General features: G+C 40.1%; 1 protein-coding gene across 2 annotated transcripts in view; it reads left to right on the top strand.

Moving 5' to 3' along the window:
• The window catches only part of Tmeff2 (transmembrane protein with EGF like and two follistatin like domains 2), a 358,120-nt gene that overhangs the window by 270,056 nt on the left and 69,870 nt on the right, over positions 1-18,194 (top strand). Inside the window, exon 10 of one of the 2 annotated variants that reach the window (XM_036172753.1) lies at positions 696-3,007. The exons of the other annotated variant lie outside the window; for it this stretch is intronic. Coding sequence (XP_036028646.1) covers positions 696-723 — 28 coding nt within the window. The 3' untranslated portion in view covers positions 724-3,007. Of the gene's footprint in view, positions 1-695; positions 3,008-18,194 lie in introns of those variants that run through there. 2 annotated transcript variants of the gene reach the window in all.

Below are 18,194 nucleotides of genomic sequence, written 5' to 3'. Positions count from 1 at the left end.
CTGCCCAAAAGGAATTACCTCTGACCTGTGGCTTACAGTGAGGGATAAAGGTGGGTCAACCAGAAGTTCAAAGAAGCAATGGGCACTCCAGGAGGCTAAAAGGTCAGCTTAAGCGTGAGTACCCCTCAGTCTTCATGTCTAGGGAGCTTTAAAATACAGAAGAGAAAGGTCAGAAACAGCCGAGGGGGGCGGGGGGATGTTCTAACTGCTGGTAAATGAAGTGATAAAACACTTTGTTTGAACAAACAGTTACCATTTAAAATGCCTTCAGAAGCAGCCCATAATAGCAAATGGGTTCCAATGCTACGAATTTGGTAGCTTTGAGGATGATCAAACAACTCCCCTGAAGATCTGCAGCCCTGTTACCAGCCCTGGTTGTCAGGCACGATTGAACCTTTACCGTGCTCTTGACAGAGATGTGCCTCTGAGACGTTGTGGTTGTCCAGCATCAAATACATCCTGTTCTTCCACAGCTACAAATACAGGTACTTCACAATAAAACCGTAAAACCCTGCAGTTAGTTCAACTAACCGACTTTACTCGCAAACATTCTGGAAACGAGGAGCTTCCAATGTCTGTGTAGGTTTCAAAGACGGGTGCCAGAGAATACTACAACATTCTTTGAAAAGCTCATTGGATCTAGCAGAATCATGATTCCAAGAGTCCATATGCTGATCACTGCATGTCTCTTACAGACTCAAGTTACAGGAGAAGACTCTGTAACCCAGTGGCATCATGTTTGGGAAGAAGACACTGGAGGAAACCAGAGCAGCAACATCTTATTGGATTCGTCTCTGAATTTCCCTAACCATCTCTGTATTCCTTAATACACCACTGGAATGGTTATGAGAGTAAGACAGGAGAAAGCAAACTTCAGGTGACGCTTAAAAGAGAAAGAAACAGAATCTTATCCTTCTAACTCTTAGTAGACTATCTCTACTAAAAGTCAAACGTAAAAAGTTAGATAAAACACTCAAGGGACGCCCTAATATTACTGACTGTAATTGAATAGAAAATGAAGCATGCAACTATACAAGTAACAACGACATATTTACTATCTACAGGAAGCTCACCTGATAGAAGAACTCAACATATCAGAACCCTTGTGTGAAATACAGGTGAGAGGATCAGTAACTACAGTAGCCTCTCTGGTTGCTCTGTAAGGTAGAGATAAAAGTTCAAGTCGTGTGCACCGTGTCCATATGTATGTGCACACAGTCTCTTGTAAAACGAAAAGACAAGTCACAGGCTTCCACTACAACCAAGAACAGTTACTGGAAAACTGGAAAACCTCATTAACTTCTGCTTCCACTTTTCTGGATAGCCCCACCCCACGCCCAACAAATGTGGCTTCTGAAGCCTGGGGAAGAATAAACAAAATTATGTATATTCAAACAGTGAAGAATTTTACCCAAGCCTTGAACTGTGAGTACTTTCAATTTAAAGTAACTTCACAAGCCTTATAATTCTGTTATTCTTTAAGGACTTCCGATTAAGTTTTAAATGCTTCAGAGATTAAAAGGGTATATTAATGTTATTAGAGATTTGAGATAAAATGCCATGCCTTGCAGGGTATCTTTGCATTTAATGAAAGCATTTTCATCACATTTCTACTCTATTATGTCAGATCTTCATTTCAGAAGTTGTAAGATAATCTTATTTTAATTAGAAGAGATATGGCAAGTATATTAGAGTAATACAGTTAAATATATTCATCAACTTCTTGTCAGTTAAAATGCCTCCTCCAGAGTTTGTTATGCCAATGTGCTGTCACAGGTGTAAGTAGAATTATGCATGTAAATTCAAAATGACTTCTAGGGAGACTCAAATGATGAGATTATTATTTTCTAAGGAGCCCTTATATAACTATATATAAACCCATGTAAGAGTGGTACTGTCCAAAACAATATCCACTGTCAAATACAACAATTAGTATTTGTGATAAGTCTAGTTTAGAATGAAATATTATTTCACTTTAGCTATTTGGGTTGAATAAAATATACTATTAAAGTCATTCTCACAGGCTGCTTTTTACTTTTTTTTAATACATGGCAGCCAGGATATTTTAAATTTGATGTATAAAGTATGTGGCATTTCTATTAGACACTGAGTGATGCCCTATATTATTTATCCAAAATATAAGATCAAACTTTGATTATCTGTGGTGTATTAGTAATAAATGTAAATTGTAAATCATAAGTTAGCTACTTCTAGATTCCCCCCAAATCCAACTCGTTTTCCCCACTGATCCATTAGTTAAATGAGAAAACAGAAAGCTTTCCTAAGCTGTAGCCCATGAGGCAGGTCTGTAGAAAGGAACTGCTCGGAGCCTCCCAAAGAAGATATGGATCATGGGCTTCCCGTGAGTGGGTTGTAAAATGAAGTCAGAGTATTTTATTAGGGAATCATTCTTTCATATCAGCTGCACTCATGACCTAGACATCCCAGAGGGGGAAGTTACATCGTGTGTATTTATAATCTTAAAAGAGAAAAAAAAATGTTAGTGAAAAAGTACGTATATAGATAAGCAAAAGTTTTTTTAATTAGAACTTGCACGGTAAAACTTGTGGGCCAGGAAAAGTGTATGTAGCACAAAGCAGAGAGAACATAAACAAAATATGTGAATGCCAAACCAATGAAGGACTGATGCCACACAGACATCTTTAAGGTAAAATTTGCTATTGTCACAGAAAGGAAATGCAGAGCGGTACAGAACCAAACTGAAAACAAATAGCCCGTGAGGAAGTCAACAGAGTTCCTCAGAAGGGACACCAAGGCAGAAGACACAAACCCCTTTAAGTACAACAGAGCCGGAAACCCAACTAGAAAATTCTAAGGTCACTTGGGGACGCAAAGGTGACGAATGTAAATTATTTTGGTTTGGTTTCATTCTATAACACAGATTAGCTTCAGACTTTCTATGTATCCCAGGCTAGCTTTAAACCCACAATCTTCTTCTATGACCTCAGAATTTTGAGTGCTAAGATTACAGGTATGCAACACCATGCCTGACTAAATAAAAATAAAAACAGGGCTGGAGAGATGGCTCAGAGGTTAAGAGCACTGACTGCTCTTCCAGAGGTCCTGAGTTCAAGTCCCAGCAACCACATGGTGGCTCACAACCATCTGTAATGAGATCTTGGTGCCCTCTTCTGTATACATAATAAATAAATAAATAAATCTTTAAAAAAATTTTATTTTTAATGATAGATAACAAAGAATGTACATATCATGGGGTTCCATGTGATGCTGCAATACATATGTACATTGTGTTACATTCAAATTGGTTTAAATATATGTACCTTAGCATTTGTCTATATTAGAAGCACGCAAATCCTTTCTTCTAGTTTTTTTAAATATACAGTGTTTTATAATCATCATCATCATCATTATTCTAGCCACTTTACTGTGCAATAGTACATCAAAGCTTCTTATTCATAGCTAACTATAACTTAATTCCCATTGATCAACCATTACCCTACTCCAGCGTGCACATCCGCAACCTCTGGTAGCCACCATTCTACATTCAACTTCTGTGAGATTAACATTTCTACATTCTGCATATGAATGATGTCATTCAGGACTTGTCTATTTGTCTCTGGCTTGTTTCACTTAACATGATAATGCCAGTTTCTATTTGCGCTGTCACAAATGACAAGATTAGTCACCGTAATAAAGTGGGATCCATGCCAGGGAGGTAAGGAAGGATGGGTTCACAAAATTAGTGAGCATGATGCAGCAGATCAAGAGAATGAAACACAAAAAGTAAATAAATAAAAGCCTAACCACCTGGGTAGATGTAGGAAAAGGCATCTGAGGAACGCTGAGATCCCTTCATGATAAATACACTGGACAAGTTAGATACAAAGTGAGTACACTTTAACAGAATACGGCCCTATACAAGACAGCAGCTCACTTAATAATGAATGAAGAAAAGCTAAAAGCTTTCTCTCTAAATTCTTGAAAGATATAAAGTTACCAATTTTGACCCTTTTTGTTAAACATCGCACCGGAAGTTCTCACCAGAGCGATGAGACAAGAAAAAAATAAAGAAAGAACATCAATATTGGAAAACAAAGAAATCAAATTGTCACCACTTGGTGCAGGACTCGATCTTATAACCAGAAACCCTGGCTGGAGAGATGGCGAGGCAAGGGACAGTGCTCATCTCACAGCCTGAGGACCAAGACTGGACCCCACCTGTCTCCCACAGTTGAAAAAGAGTGACACTTGAGAGCTGTGTTCTGCCCTCTGCACATGTGACACACATGTACCCCACACATGTGAGTCACAAAATTAACATTATTATTATCATTATGACTATACTAATAAAAACCTCAAAGACTATAGGAAAACCTGTTGGAATCAATAAACGAATTCAGTAAAGTTTCAAAGAAGGAAATCAATATGCAAAAAAATATGTTCTATGCCAGTAATGAATTATCTGAGGTAGAATTCAAAGCACTATGCCTATACTAGCTACAACAAAAGTCTATAGATAATTTTAGCAAAGGATAAAAACCATAAAATATTGGGGACAGAAACAAAAGGGGACTGTTGTGTACCACACACACACACCACGCACTCACTCACACAAAGAGTAGTTTTCACTGGCAAAGAGATTTTCTCACAGAAAGGGAATAGCCCTGTGAACTCAACAGAGGATAAGAATTTCTCTGGATGACAAGGTGCTAATAAAATACTGGTACTGTTGTTCACAGACATAGAAATAATCCTAAAGTGTTTATGGAACCAAATTATTTTAAAAAAATAAACACAAATAGAAGATCAGGAGGTATTACATTATCTGGGTTCAAAATATACTATAAATTTGTAGTTCTGCACTGACCAAAAGGAGACATGGGGACCAGCAGAACAGAAGACATAAACCCATATATTTACAGAAAACTGATTTCCAATGAAGACGCTGAAAAGACACAATGGAGAAAGAACATTTTCAAGGAATGATATTGGGAAATTATATATTCACATGCAAAAGATTGTGTGTGTGCAAGAAATAAAATCAGACCCTGAAAAAGAAATATCTACTCCCCATGTTTATTCTGTATTCTTCACATATCCAAAAAATTGGAAACAAGCTAAGTATCTATCAACTGATAAATGGAAAAAGAAAAGATGGTGGATCTGCCCCATGGAATACTATTCCACCAATGTGATTTCTAATCTCGGTTAGGTGATGGTATCTGCATCAGGATTAAACATGAAATACTTAAGACAATAGGGTTTTGCAGTCTTGGCTAAGTCGAGACACTTTCCAGTGGCTTGGGAAATGTGACCCAAATACTAAGAAACACTGAACATTTTTGGAGATTCTTTTTAAAGAGTTTTTTTATTTTAAAGTTTCTATTGTTGAACAAATATTCACAAATTACATGATATGCAAGATTTGATTTAAAATACTCAGTAATAAAAGAATTAGGAAAGGTGAGAGGTATAACAAAAGAGAAAGCAATTTTTCATAAAATGTGCACACAATAATAATTTATTATGCCCTCATTTTAGCTTTTACATATTTGAACATTGATATAATAAGAATAAGTATTCGTCAAGGAAAACATATGGAAATGTAAAAGCAGTGAAATAAAAACATCTTCACAAAGCCCACACTGATAGTTTATACCACACACACACACACCACGCACTCACTCACACCCACACACACACCACGCACTCACTCACACAAAGAGTAGTTTTCACTGGCAAAGAGATTTTCTCACAGAAAGGGAATAGCCCTGTGAACTCAACAGAGGATAAGAATTTCTCTGGATGACAAGGTGCTGCTAATAGCAGTCCCTGATGAGGCAGAGTTATCTATAATCTTTTGAAAATGACCAAATGGAAAAATCGAGTGTAAGTGACTGAAACTTATTTCTGTAATGAACTGCCCAAACTTACAGGGTAAAATGCCCCAGAGCCCTTTCCAATCCTACATATATGGTAAGAACAATGTTACATGATCTTTAGTGTGTGACAGAGTGAAACAGTTACTCAATATGGAAAGATACAGGATTTGAAATGTTTTCAATCACAATTCTATAAAAAAAGTTTAAAAATAATTCCAATCCATTCATCCTGATAGTGGTTGTGTTTCACTGCTATGGCCAAAGAGAAAGCCAGAGCTCACTCCACTGGAGAAAGTTGTCTAGAGATATCATATTTCCAAACCATTCCAATGCAGCAAAATACTGAGTTTTCTGGCTACCACAACTCAACGGTGACTTAACCAAGCAGGATGGAAGCTAGACAACAACATATACCATCATTAAGTGGTTGAGTATATTATCAAAAAAAAAAAAAAAAAAAACCAGCTCAAACAATTAAAACTTTTCAATTTAAAAACATAAAGCCTGAGAGATGTGACATAATAAATACTTATTAATAAAAGCATTAAAGCAGATGAATGGCTTTATTTGCCATTTCCTAGAGCTATGGACTGTTCCTTGAAATGGGTCTGTTTCAGCTACCTAACAAATATAATTAGTAATATTTACTCCAAGTTACTGGTGATCACTGACGGATACTTAGAAAGCATATCTGGGACTTTTGTAAACAAGTTAAGACGTGCACAGAATAAAAATAGCTATGGCCCCTTTTGGTGCCGTCTCTGGGCTGAGCAGTAGACCGCATGGAGAACCACATGAGTTTTATTGGATTAATTTTATCTTTAATGCGTTGATACCGCTCTTTTTCTTCCTTATAATCTAACATTAACTGTAATGAGACCAATCGTTCAGTTATGTAATTCAATATCACAAACCACGGCCAACCTATGAGGAAACTGCAGACGAGAGCTTGTGGACAAAAACATGCCCATCAAAAACTGCAAACATTTACATTATGATTTCCTATATGATCTCCATGTAGAGTCTAAATCAGCAGTGATTAGAAAACTAGCATTTGTGAATTGCTTTTCTCAGTTTTTGCTTAAAAGCTTTGGTAATTTCATAAATGTTATCTGACTAAACCTATTCATTCTGAAATATACATTATATTTCTATAGAAGTTATTATTTCTACGTGCCGAAGTATTTTCTTCTAAGCCCCAAGAAAGCTAAATAACAGATAGATAAGTCTTTTCATCAAATAACCAAGAACGGTTACATTATCCTCAAGGACACTCATCTAAAATTGAGTTTAGATGACAGCACGAATGCTGTCTATCAAGGTGCCTGCCTATCTGTCCTCACTGGAAATGACCACAGCACTTCTGACTCCATGCTGGCTCCCAGTGAAGTTTAATACCACCCCTCCCCCAACAGCCGAATTTCCAGGCTGTACACCTGAACGGACAGTGTCTCATCCCCTTCAGCAACACTTGCTCATCAAGGCGTTGCATCTTGGACACCTGCAACTTTGGACTTTGAATTTATAATCCATGAACTTAAAAGTGAAATTAAAGTGAATATCCTCATTTTCCTGGAGCAGATATGAATGCTGGCCTTACTTCCACCCGACAGTACCTGAGGGAAGGCTATTAGGCACTGCAGCCGCCTACAACATAACCAGCTTGTCACAGTGGACCAGCTTCTGCTTTAGGCTCAGTCTCTACGCTGCAGGCCAGATCTTAGGTAAACAGCAAAAACACAAAAGCCTCGGGGTTCTGACTAATATTAACCCTTGTCTAAAACTCTTTCCACGTGTGGTGTTTTAAGAAGAAATTATCCATTAAAATGCCTAATTAGCTACAGTGTTAATAGAGGTGAATTCTGCTGAATGATTTTATTGCTGATTTTATTCTACTTTCTTTAATATAGATTAATTTATTAAAAACCAGGAAAAGCATTAAAAATACTTTGAATGTTCACCACAAATTCCCATTAATATAATCTGGAAGTAAAATTTAAAGAAGACAATATCTCATTGGAAAAAAACAAAACAAAAAAAAAACCTTTTCAAGTTTTGCATTTTATATAATGGCTTCTGATTTTCTCTAAATTAGAATATGGAATTAATTTCCATTTACACAGAATTTTTGAATTAAAATCCTTTATAAGAAAAGCAGACTACAAAGATTCATTAGGTTCCAGCTTCATCTTTGATGAGGACATGTCATCACTGCCTACCACCTCTTATGTCTGAGAGAAGCAGACTTGGAGACAGGCTCTTTCCACACACGCAGAACCGTTATTTCAGTATCCAAGTGACTGATGTACTCTGAGTCACAAAAGGGACTGACATTTTAGAGTAAAATGCCACAGAATTTTGAAAGAGAACTTTGAGAGTTCTTGGGGCAAACACAAATATAGTGGCTAGGGATGTGTATTTATTGGTGCATACAAATGTATATCCCAAGGAACTAAGTAGGGATTTCATTTTTACCTCATTCATTTTGAGGAACTGCAATTAGTTGGCCCCTAAATAGCAGATACAGACTCAGCAGAAGGACCCAGGAATTATATCACACATTGTTTATGGCTGAGTGAGCTTGCAGGGAGCTGGTATGTGCTGAGCACAGAGCTATTTGTCATGAAGCCATCAATCAAATCCAGTTGATAATAGAAATCCCTAAATAAATGAATTACAGAAATCAATGAGTCTGGTATTCTTTCAGAGTTTAAAATCACTGAAAAAATTTACCATGGATTTAGGAGGCAATTAAATAGTGAGGCATCAATATTCCCGTATTCATTTCTCAGCTCATTCAGCCCTAACAGCTCTGTTTAGCAGGTATCCAAAGTGATTGCTAACAATGGCGGTGTCTGCAGACTCTGGGAGCATCACAAGAATAAAGGTAGGGAGCCAGTACGTGAGAAGGGAAGTGACCTAATCACAAAACAAAATTCCTTGGGACAGATCCAATCACATTTACAAGTGTAGACCTGACTCTCATTTGCGTATTATAACAATTAGGAAGGCCAGATGGGGATTAAACTCAAAACCCCAGAGGTAACCAAAAACTCTCAAATCTGCCTCTAAACTTCACTGTTTTGCCTTCACATCACTCAGAGTAACAACTGCTTTGTTGTGTCTCATCTTCATTTTTTCCCATCCCTTCCAAAGTTATCTTTATCAGTGCTTAAAACTTCCAGATAATGCTCAGTAAAAATACAAAGTAAATACATAAATAATTATAAACTCAATGAAATACACTGGGCTTGGTTTGATGCATCTGTAGATATGAATAAATGGCAGATATTGTGCCAGAAGGAAGTGTAGGTACCTATGCAACAATAAAGCTTAGCCCTTCAGTGTTAATAACACTATTGCATAATACTGTGACGGCATTGAGTAAAGGCTGCCTATGGTATGCCCGCCACTGTGTTCGGCATTGGAAACAAAGATGAATAAATCACAAACAATACTCCCTCATCTGGCAGAAAGGAGAAAACAGTCATTGCGTGTAACGTGAAAGTGTGCTTTTGCAGATGACACATCTATCAGAAGATAGTTAAGGGGGGACTGGACAGGTGGCTGAGAGGTTAAGAGCACTGGACGCTCTTCCGGAGGACCCGGGTCCAATTCTCCGCACCCACATGACAACTCACAACTATCTGTAACCCCAGTTCCAGGGGACCGGTCACCTTCACCTCATACAGACATACACGCAGGCAAAACACCAATGCACATAAAATAAATAAATCTTAAAAAAAAGAATATTATTAAGATTTGGGGGTGAAGAAGACAAAGGAGACTCATAGATTATAACTAGATCTCCACTGTGGTGGTATGTGCTCCCCAAAATATCATGCTCCCAAATAAACTTATCTGGGGCCAGAGAACAGAACAGCCACAATATTAAACAATATTAAACAGAGAGGTTAGGCAGTAGTAGCACACGCCTTTAATCCTAGCATTCCAGAGGCAGATATCCGCCTAGATCTCTGTGAGTTCAAAGCCACACTGGAAACAGCCAGGCATGATGACTCACACCTTTAATCCCAGGAAGTGATGGCAGGAAGCAGAAAGGTATATAAGGCATGAGGACCAGGAACTAGAGCCTGGTTAAGCTTTTAGGCTTTTGAGCAGCAGTTCAGCTGAGATCCATTCAGATATGAGGACTCAAAGGCTTCCAGTCTGAGGAAACGGAATCAGCTGAGGAACTGGAGAGGTGAGGAAGCTGTGGCTTGTTCTGCTTCTCTGATCTTCCAGTGTTCACCCAATACCTGGCCCCAGATTTGTTTTATTAATAAGTCCTTTAAAGATTTCATGCTACATGCTGGGGCGTGGTGGTACATGCCTTTAATCCCAGCATTCGGGAGGCAGAGCCAGGTGGATCTCTGTGAGTTCAAGGCCAGCCTGGGCTACCAAGTGAGTTCCAGGAAAGGCACAAAGCTACACAGAGAAACCCTGTCTTGAAAAAAAAAATCATGCTACAATCCATGGCTTAAATGCTTTTGAAGAATAAACCAAATTGAAGCAATAATTCTATTAATGGCTGTACCATATACAAAGGCAGAGTGGAGAATGACCTCCTGTGTTGGAGACTATAAACCTTTCGGCATGACTGTAATGGAGCGGGGGCAATGCTGAGATTCCCCACACCCTAAGTGCACATTCTATCCATCTACCTGCAGCATGTGGGCTCTTTATAGAGTTTTGTGTGTTCAGGTTCCATTAAATTTGCAGTCTGGGCAAATTTAAGGTCTAATTATAATCCAGTACCCATGGAAAACTGTCATTCTTGGCCATGAACACGTATGTTGCACAACTGACTTCCACCTCTGCACTGTTGCATCTACTCACCTTGCTTGCACACACTTGAAGAAAAACTGACCCTCAAGAAGCTACTGCAGTTCTTTGGAAATGCAATCACTACAACACCTTGTGCTGCAGACATCAACTAGGTTCTTTCTCTGGCCCTTATTGCTCTCTGTTATTCTCCTCCACTCTTGTCAAAGGTAGTTTTCAGTACGTACCAGAACATGCAGCTTGGTCTGTTTGAATACCCTTTGATTACAGGGATTGTGTTGTCTTTATAACCAACCATTCCTAGGTAGCTGGCAGAAAGACTTGCCTGCAAATGATTGGTGAACAGAACCATCAATCAATCAGCTCATCTGATTGTGTCACTGATGGCAAATGGAAGCATAGGCTGTACACCCAGCCAGCTGAAGCAAAGGAAACTATTGTACATTGTCTGCAATGTTAATGATCTAAGAGACTGAAACATAAGAATTCATAAACATTATTCTTTGCATAAGTCTAACAGAAAGAAAATAATGACAAGGTGATACAAATTTCAAAACTGCAGCTTATTGCCTAAGTGATAGAGAAAATGCATTTTCTCACCTAAGAAGCCTAACATTTCAGAGTTTGATAATTTAGTCCTTCCAAAGTGACTGGGCTGCTACTGAGGTTTGCACAAGCGTCACACAATCAAGTCACACTCCAAGGCTACACTGGAGATTAGAACTCACACTTTTGTCCTGATTCTCTCTAATCTCTTTAGTCATAACTGTATCACATGACTAGAGCTAAGTCAGTGGGGTTGGAGTTCATATAAACAGTGCAGCTATAAGCTAGTCAAGACCCATCATGCAGTGTGGCTAGGGAGCGTCCCAGCCTCCTTTAGGAGCTTGATTGAAGCAAGGACTCTGAGGCAGGGCACTGGTGGTTCAGAGACTCAGCAAGGTTCGCCATGAAGTGGGGAACAGCAGCATTCACAATGGTCAGTGACCAGTTTATTTTCATCTCACCAGTTCAAATAAACAACACATCAAATGCATTTTCTACAAACAACAGCACTCCTGCATGTACTTTTACGAAAGAATAAAAAATAAAAATACGTGAACAAGAAAATAAACAAAATCAGGCAGTGGTGGCACACACCTTTAATTCTAGCACTCAGGAGGCAGAGGCAGGAAGATCTCTATGAGTTCGAGGCCAGCCAGCCTGAGTTCCAAGACAGCTAGGATTACACAGTGAGATTTTGTATTGAGAAACAAAAAAAAAGGAAAAAACTTAAAATAATAATATCATAAATCACATTAAGTGCAGTGCCATTTTAGTAAAAAAAAATGATGTTCCACTATTGTGGATTCTTTGCAAAATAACTATTAGAATGTCTCTGCTGCATCAAATGCAGTGAGTTCAACTTACTTATGTATTTCCTCTTTCTGTCTCTGTCTGTCTCTGTGTGTGTATGTGTGTGTGTGTGTGTGTGTGTGTGTGTGTGTGTGTGTGTGTGTGTAGCACAGAGATTGATTTCAGGTGTCTTTCCCTATTTCTCTCTCTCCTTTATTTGGGGGATTACAGGCTTATGCTATCACATGAGCTTTTTACCCAGATGCTGTGGACCTGAACTCAGGTCCATTTTCCCAGCCCACTGTATTGATCTTATTTAATACAAGAAATGGCAAATTCCAAGGAAAACACCTTGAGACTGATTTCAACTCCTAGCCTTAAAACTATATTTGCTGTGTTTGCATTATCCTTCAACAGAGACATGTAGGCTTTCACCAAGTCTTGGAGGGTAAGCCTAATTAATTTGTTAACTCATTCAAAAGTTATTTTTCATGGGCAGAATAATCTAGCTCCAACCAAAAGTTAATACAGTTTTTGAGAAACATTTAAGACCTGTCCCACATTTAGCATTAATAAATTGTTGGAATTTTATTTTTTAAAAATAATTTTATTATTTTTAAATGTTGGGGGCACAATATGTGCATATGAGCAAAATTGTCTTCACAAGCCGGAAATGTCAGAGTCCTCTGGAGCGGCCAGGTATGGAAGCTTCAAACACAGCCCAGATGCCCTGCAAGAATGGTGTGACCATTGGACTGTCTCTCCCCACCACACCCGCAGAGTTTAAAAGTTTACTTTCAAACTGTACATTTTCAAATTAATCTCAAACTAAATCAAAGCTTATATCCATTAAGCATACCCTTTAAAGAGTGAATATTGGGCATAACAATTACGAGCGGTTGCCTAGCAACCAGGGTATCTGCATTTACAGTAAGTCTGTCCCAAACACTCACGTAAGATCAGTGATGAACAACTATCCACTTAAAAGCTTTATTTACAAGACAGGTGGTACTTTTTCTGGTATTAATGATTCTGATTTTGCTGTTCACAGGAGATAAATTTCAATGAAAGGATTGGGCAGGTGATAGCATGGTCGTTAAACTGCCAAGCACTTTTGACAAGCAGCCCTAAGACTGATGCCCAGTTATCAAAGCAATGATAAGCCAATCACTGTCCATCATGGTTTCTATTATGTTAATGTCAGGTAACTATCTCAAGCTTTAAAAATGCCATGTGTAAAGTATAGCTTGCCTCCATATAGTATAGTTCTCAACAGAATGTAAGATTAACTTAGGAGTGCCTTGGGGCAATCCCAAGACTATCCTATTCTTTAAAATGCCTCAGGTAGGCCCCATAGTCACAAAGTGCCACCTTTCATCCCATCTTCCACTACCGAAGTGCATTATAACAAATAACCTTTCTAATTCTGTAAGCACTATGTATGTCTGCACATTTACATTGTTGGAGTCCCTAGTGCCGAGATTGCCAAGGAGCACTCAGAAGCACCGCAGCTGGACCCTGCCAACTGTGTTGTTTGGCTGCCCAGCTCCTTCTGGGCTCCCAAAGCTGGCAAGCTAATATGCTAATAGAATTCATTAGCCTGGGCTTTGACAGACAGTTAAAACAGGACTCCACATCAGCACTCCAGCACTGCAAAGCCATTATGCCATTTCAGGAGGCGCAGCTATTTCAAAGAAGATGATGACAGGGTTTGCAATCAGGGAACATTAGAGTTTAGGGCAGTGGAGAGGCTGAACATGCTAGGCAGGCAATACTGCCAGCAACCATGATTTGATTTCTGGCATCGCTGGTGGGCCTGGCAAAGAAAAACGGAGGTAATGAGATATACTGAGAGATGAGGCAGTGGGACTGGCCTTTGAAGTAATTATTCTCTGGGGTAACAAGGGACAAGATGAAAAAGCTTTCAGGGACAGGCAGTGGACACCCATGGGACCCAGTTTCCATTACAGCATGACACTGCTGAGCAGCTCTCTCCACTTGGGAAAGCAGAGTACTAAATAGGCTGTCAGAAGGGGGTTGGGGGAGACATGGAGAAAGTTTGTGAAGGAAATGAAGCCACAGAGAGACACAGCAAGGCAAGGCCATCCATCGGAAGCCTGCAAGAGAGTAGCAATCATGAGGGGTCTTTCTTTCTGAATCTCCGATGGGAAGCCGTGCTCACTCACCTGGTTTGCATCCATTAATCTCCACATTCATCGTACTACGAGGGAAAGGACAGAAGAGAGAAAAAGGACACAACAATGCCACAGATATCCCAGGAGCAGTAAAATCCCTCAAGACGTTGACAAAAGAGATACACCCTCAGCACGTCCCCTCTGGGGCTCTTGGCTCTGTCCAGTTGAGGACCTAAGCAGCATGACTGAGGAAGCACTTTCTGGAACTGTGAGACTTTCTGAACAGAATCCAGCTCACCCAGCAATCCTTTATGGAGGAACAGACCCAGAGCTCCGGCTGAACCAGAAATGAGTCATTTCTCATTTTGTGATAAATACTTCTGAATCAACTTGGAGGTCACTGGCTAAACAAACTGGAAGTGTGACTGTCACAAGCCAGTGGAGTTTCTTCTTGCCTTCTAACTGAGAGCTTGCCCTGTGCTGTTTGCTCTTCCTCTTGACAAGAGCAAACTTTCTCCAGCTGTGCATGAACACTGACACTGAGAACATGCACAAATTATGTCACCTATGCCCTTGGCTTAAGAAGTGGGACCTAAGACAATATTAGACTGTAGTCTTCTCCCAAAACACACTCATGTGCATGGAACACACACACACACACACACACACACACACACACACACACACACACATTCTCTCTCTTTCTCATATAAATATACACACATAGGCATGCACACACATGCACACAAGATTACAGAGATGCTGTGTATTTCAATGGTGTATTTTTATTTGTGCAGATAACAACACCCAGTACAGTCATCAGCTGTATGTATCATGTGTCTTCTCCAAAGTCACCATCTCCTTTCTTGCTTTCATATTTGAGAACCACATCTCCACCAGAGCTGTCATTCATACTCTTCAGCAATGTAACTTTGTTATTCCTAGTTCATTTCAACTAGTTCTGCTGTGGAAACACAGTTCGCTATAAACTTCAGGCCCACATTTTCATTGGCCTGTTGGAGAGCATTAATGATGGACACTGAACTGGCAGGCAATACGCTTTGACTCACAGCCACCAATTCGAATTCTACTTGCCCAGAACTCCTCCTTCTGTGACCCTGTTCCCATGAACAATGTCATTATCTCAGTATTTATCTAGAACAAAACTTTGACATCACCCCCTTTCTCACATAATTTGGTGAAAACTATGTATATTATTAACTCTTTTGCATCTCTCGCACCGGTTCCATTTGCCTCTCTGTCACCAGAGAAATCTAGGCTCTCTTTCAGGTTCCTAGCGCTGTTAATAAGTGAATTTAGAAATGGACTTTGGAGTGTGGGACAGTTTCACTGGAGTCTGAGAGAAAGCAACAACACAGGCTGTGAATCCCAGGATCTGTAGGAGGGGGGAGATGAGGGAAAGGAAGAAAGAAATTTGTGTATTTTCAGTTAGGGAGGTCCACATGTTCAGCAATGCAGGTTAGCAAGCAGCTGCAATACAGAAGATCCAGAGGCTTCAGAGAGAGTGGCAGAGTCCAGAGTGTCACATAAAGCATAGACTTCTAGCCGGCAAGTCAAGAAAAAGAGATACAAAGAATAAAAAAGTTAGATTTTTTTTCCAGTCAGAGCAAAGAACAGGAGGCAGGTTCAGCAGGGCTGCGTGGTGGATGGTCTATAAGAGCTGCATCAGAGAAGGGTCGCACTCGTGATTCTGGGAAGTGCAAATGCATTAGCTCGTTAAGAGTATAATTATTCCTCCCATCTCTTTAGCATGGCTTCAAATGAATCATACTTACTGAGGAATCATCTTCTGGAAAAGTAATTGACAGGCCCAAGTAGATTAACTCTGTTTTGTTTTGTTTTTTTTTATTTATGCTGAGAATTTCATACATGAGTACTGTATTTGTCTCACCCACACTTCTCCCCATCCAGTGCCTCCCATTTCTCTCAATCTCTTCTTTAACTATTGTTAAAATATATTCACACACATCTATATATAGATGCGGCCTGCTGGGTTCATTTAGTGTTGCTCTAATGTGTATTTGTTTAGGGATGACTGCTTGGGGCTCAATAACCTATTGGGGTTTTGTCCCTGAAGAGGTCTAATTGTCCCTCTCTCAGCAGCCACTAATTGGCTGTATTCCCATCAATAGTGGAATGTCGACTGTAGTGGGTAGCCATCCCAGCATTGGCCTGGAAGTTCCAACCCCCATTGAGGCTTCGGTAATGGTCACGCCCACAAGGCGGGGCTGAGGGAGGAAGCAGGAGACCCAGGATGGAGAGGAGAGGTCTCTCTTGGTTCTGGGACCCTGGATGCTGGAGGTGGACTGAGCAGAGTTCTCCAGAGAGCACTACCAGACTGCACCATACCTTTGCCAGACCCTACAACCTACCCCTTCATTTGTAAGTTACTCCACAAAATAAACCTCCCTTTTAACTACGTGGAGTGGCCTTAATAGTTTCACCAATAGTCGACTGGTGCTGTCATTGTGGAGGTCTTGTTTAGGCAACTATATTTTTGAGATTTTGTGTTTTCAGCTTTTCTGTAACGTATAGAAGACACCATCTCACAGCAGATATCTGGTCCTCTGGTTCTTAGAATATTTCTTCCCCTCTTATATGATGTTCCCTGACCCTTAGGTGTGGGAACTGCATTGTAGATGTATCAGTTGGGGCTAGGCACCCTCCCCTGGTTAGTTGTCCTCTGCATTTTGACCAGCTGTAGATTTCTATAATGGTCTCCATCGTCTCAAAAGAAAAACCAACTTCTTTGATGAGAGGTGAAAGCTACTTATTTGTGGGAATAAGGGTAAGTTCTTAGAGTACAATTAGAAATTACACTGTGTGGTGATATATTGTGTACCCTAATAAAGCTTGCTTGAGGATCAGAGGACAGAACCAGACACTAGACTAGACACAGAGGCCAGGCACACACCTTTAATTCCAGTACTGGGAAGCACACACACTTTTAATCCCAGGAAGTGACCACAGGGCAGGGAAAGGTATATAAGGTCTGAGGAAACAGGAACTCAGGCAGTTCAGCTGAGACCCATTTGGGTAAGAACTCAGGGGCTTTCAGTCTGAGGAAACAGGATCAGCTAAGGAGCAGGCAAGGTGAGGTTGACTGTGGCTTGTTCTGCTTCTCTGATCTTCCAGCAATCACCCCAATATCTGGCTCTGGGTTTTTTTTTTTTTTATTTTATTAAAAGACCATTTAAGATGTGAACAACAACACTGATTTGGGAAAGTGGTAATAGTAGGTTCTCCATTAGATCCATCACCTCACCAGCACAGGTAGTTGGCTAAGCTTGTATAGGCTTATAGTCCCAGGCAAAAATTCCCACCTCCTAAAAGCCTTATAGTCCAACTGGCCAGCTGCTGGCTGTCCTCAGGATCTAAGTGCCACTACTGCACCCCTGAGGTTGTCTACTCATGCTACTCATTGCTGTGGTTCTTAGCTTTACACTGGGGTAGGACTACCGAGTGCTTTTTTCCCTTGGCGGCTTGTATGACATCTTCAGGTACAGAAGAGCTCTCCCACAGGTCGGTTCTAGCTCAGTTTCTCCCTCCAAGTCTGCACCTGAAGGGTTAACTCTTAAAGGACGGGACAATAAATACGTAATATGCTAATCTTTGAAGGAGATCAGGGTGCCATGTCTCCACTCTAGGGTCAGAGGTATAACTCAGAGGCCATTCTTCTAAGAGGAAGTTGCTTCCCCTCAAAAAGCCTGAACGAAGCAAAGGTGAAACTCCATTTTTTTATGTGATGTTTTAAATCCTAAGAAGGGGAAACTGTGAAAGTTCTCTTTCTAGTGTTACCAGGGAAACAGGAGGCTCGATTCACAGCCTAACACAAGGAATGGGTCCATCTATCCTTGATAGCCTCCTTCTAAAATTTACATACCACACACACACACACACACACACACACACACACAGAGAGAGAGACAGAGAGAGAGAGAGAGAGAGAGAGAGAGAGAGAGAGTGTGTGTGTGTTTTGAAAGCTTGAAATCATTACAGAGTTGGGCTGAGATTGAGGATTTGAAAGGGTTTGTAGTCTCCACCCTTTGCTGAC

This window comes from Onychomys torridus, chromosome 23 (assembly GCF_903995425.1).
Source record: "Onychomys torridus chromosome 23, mOncTor1.1, whole genome shotgun sequence".
NCBI lineage: Eukaryota > Metazoa > Chordata > Mammalia > Rodentia > Cricetidae > Onychomys > Onychomys torridus.
The sequence above is the reverse complement of the archived record's forward strand: the minus strand, read 5'-3'. Positions and strand labels throughout refer to the sequence as shown.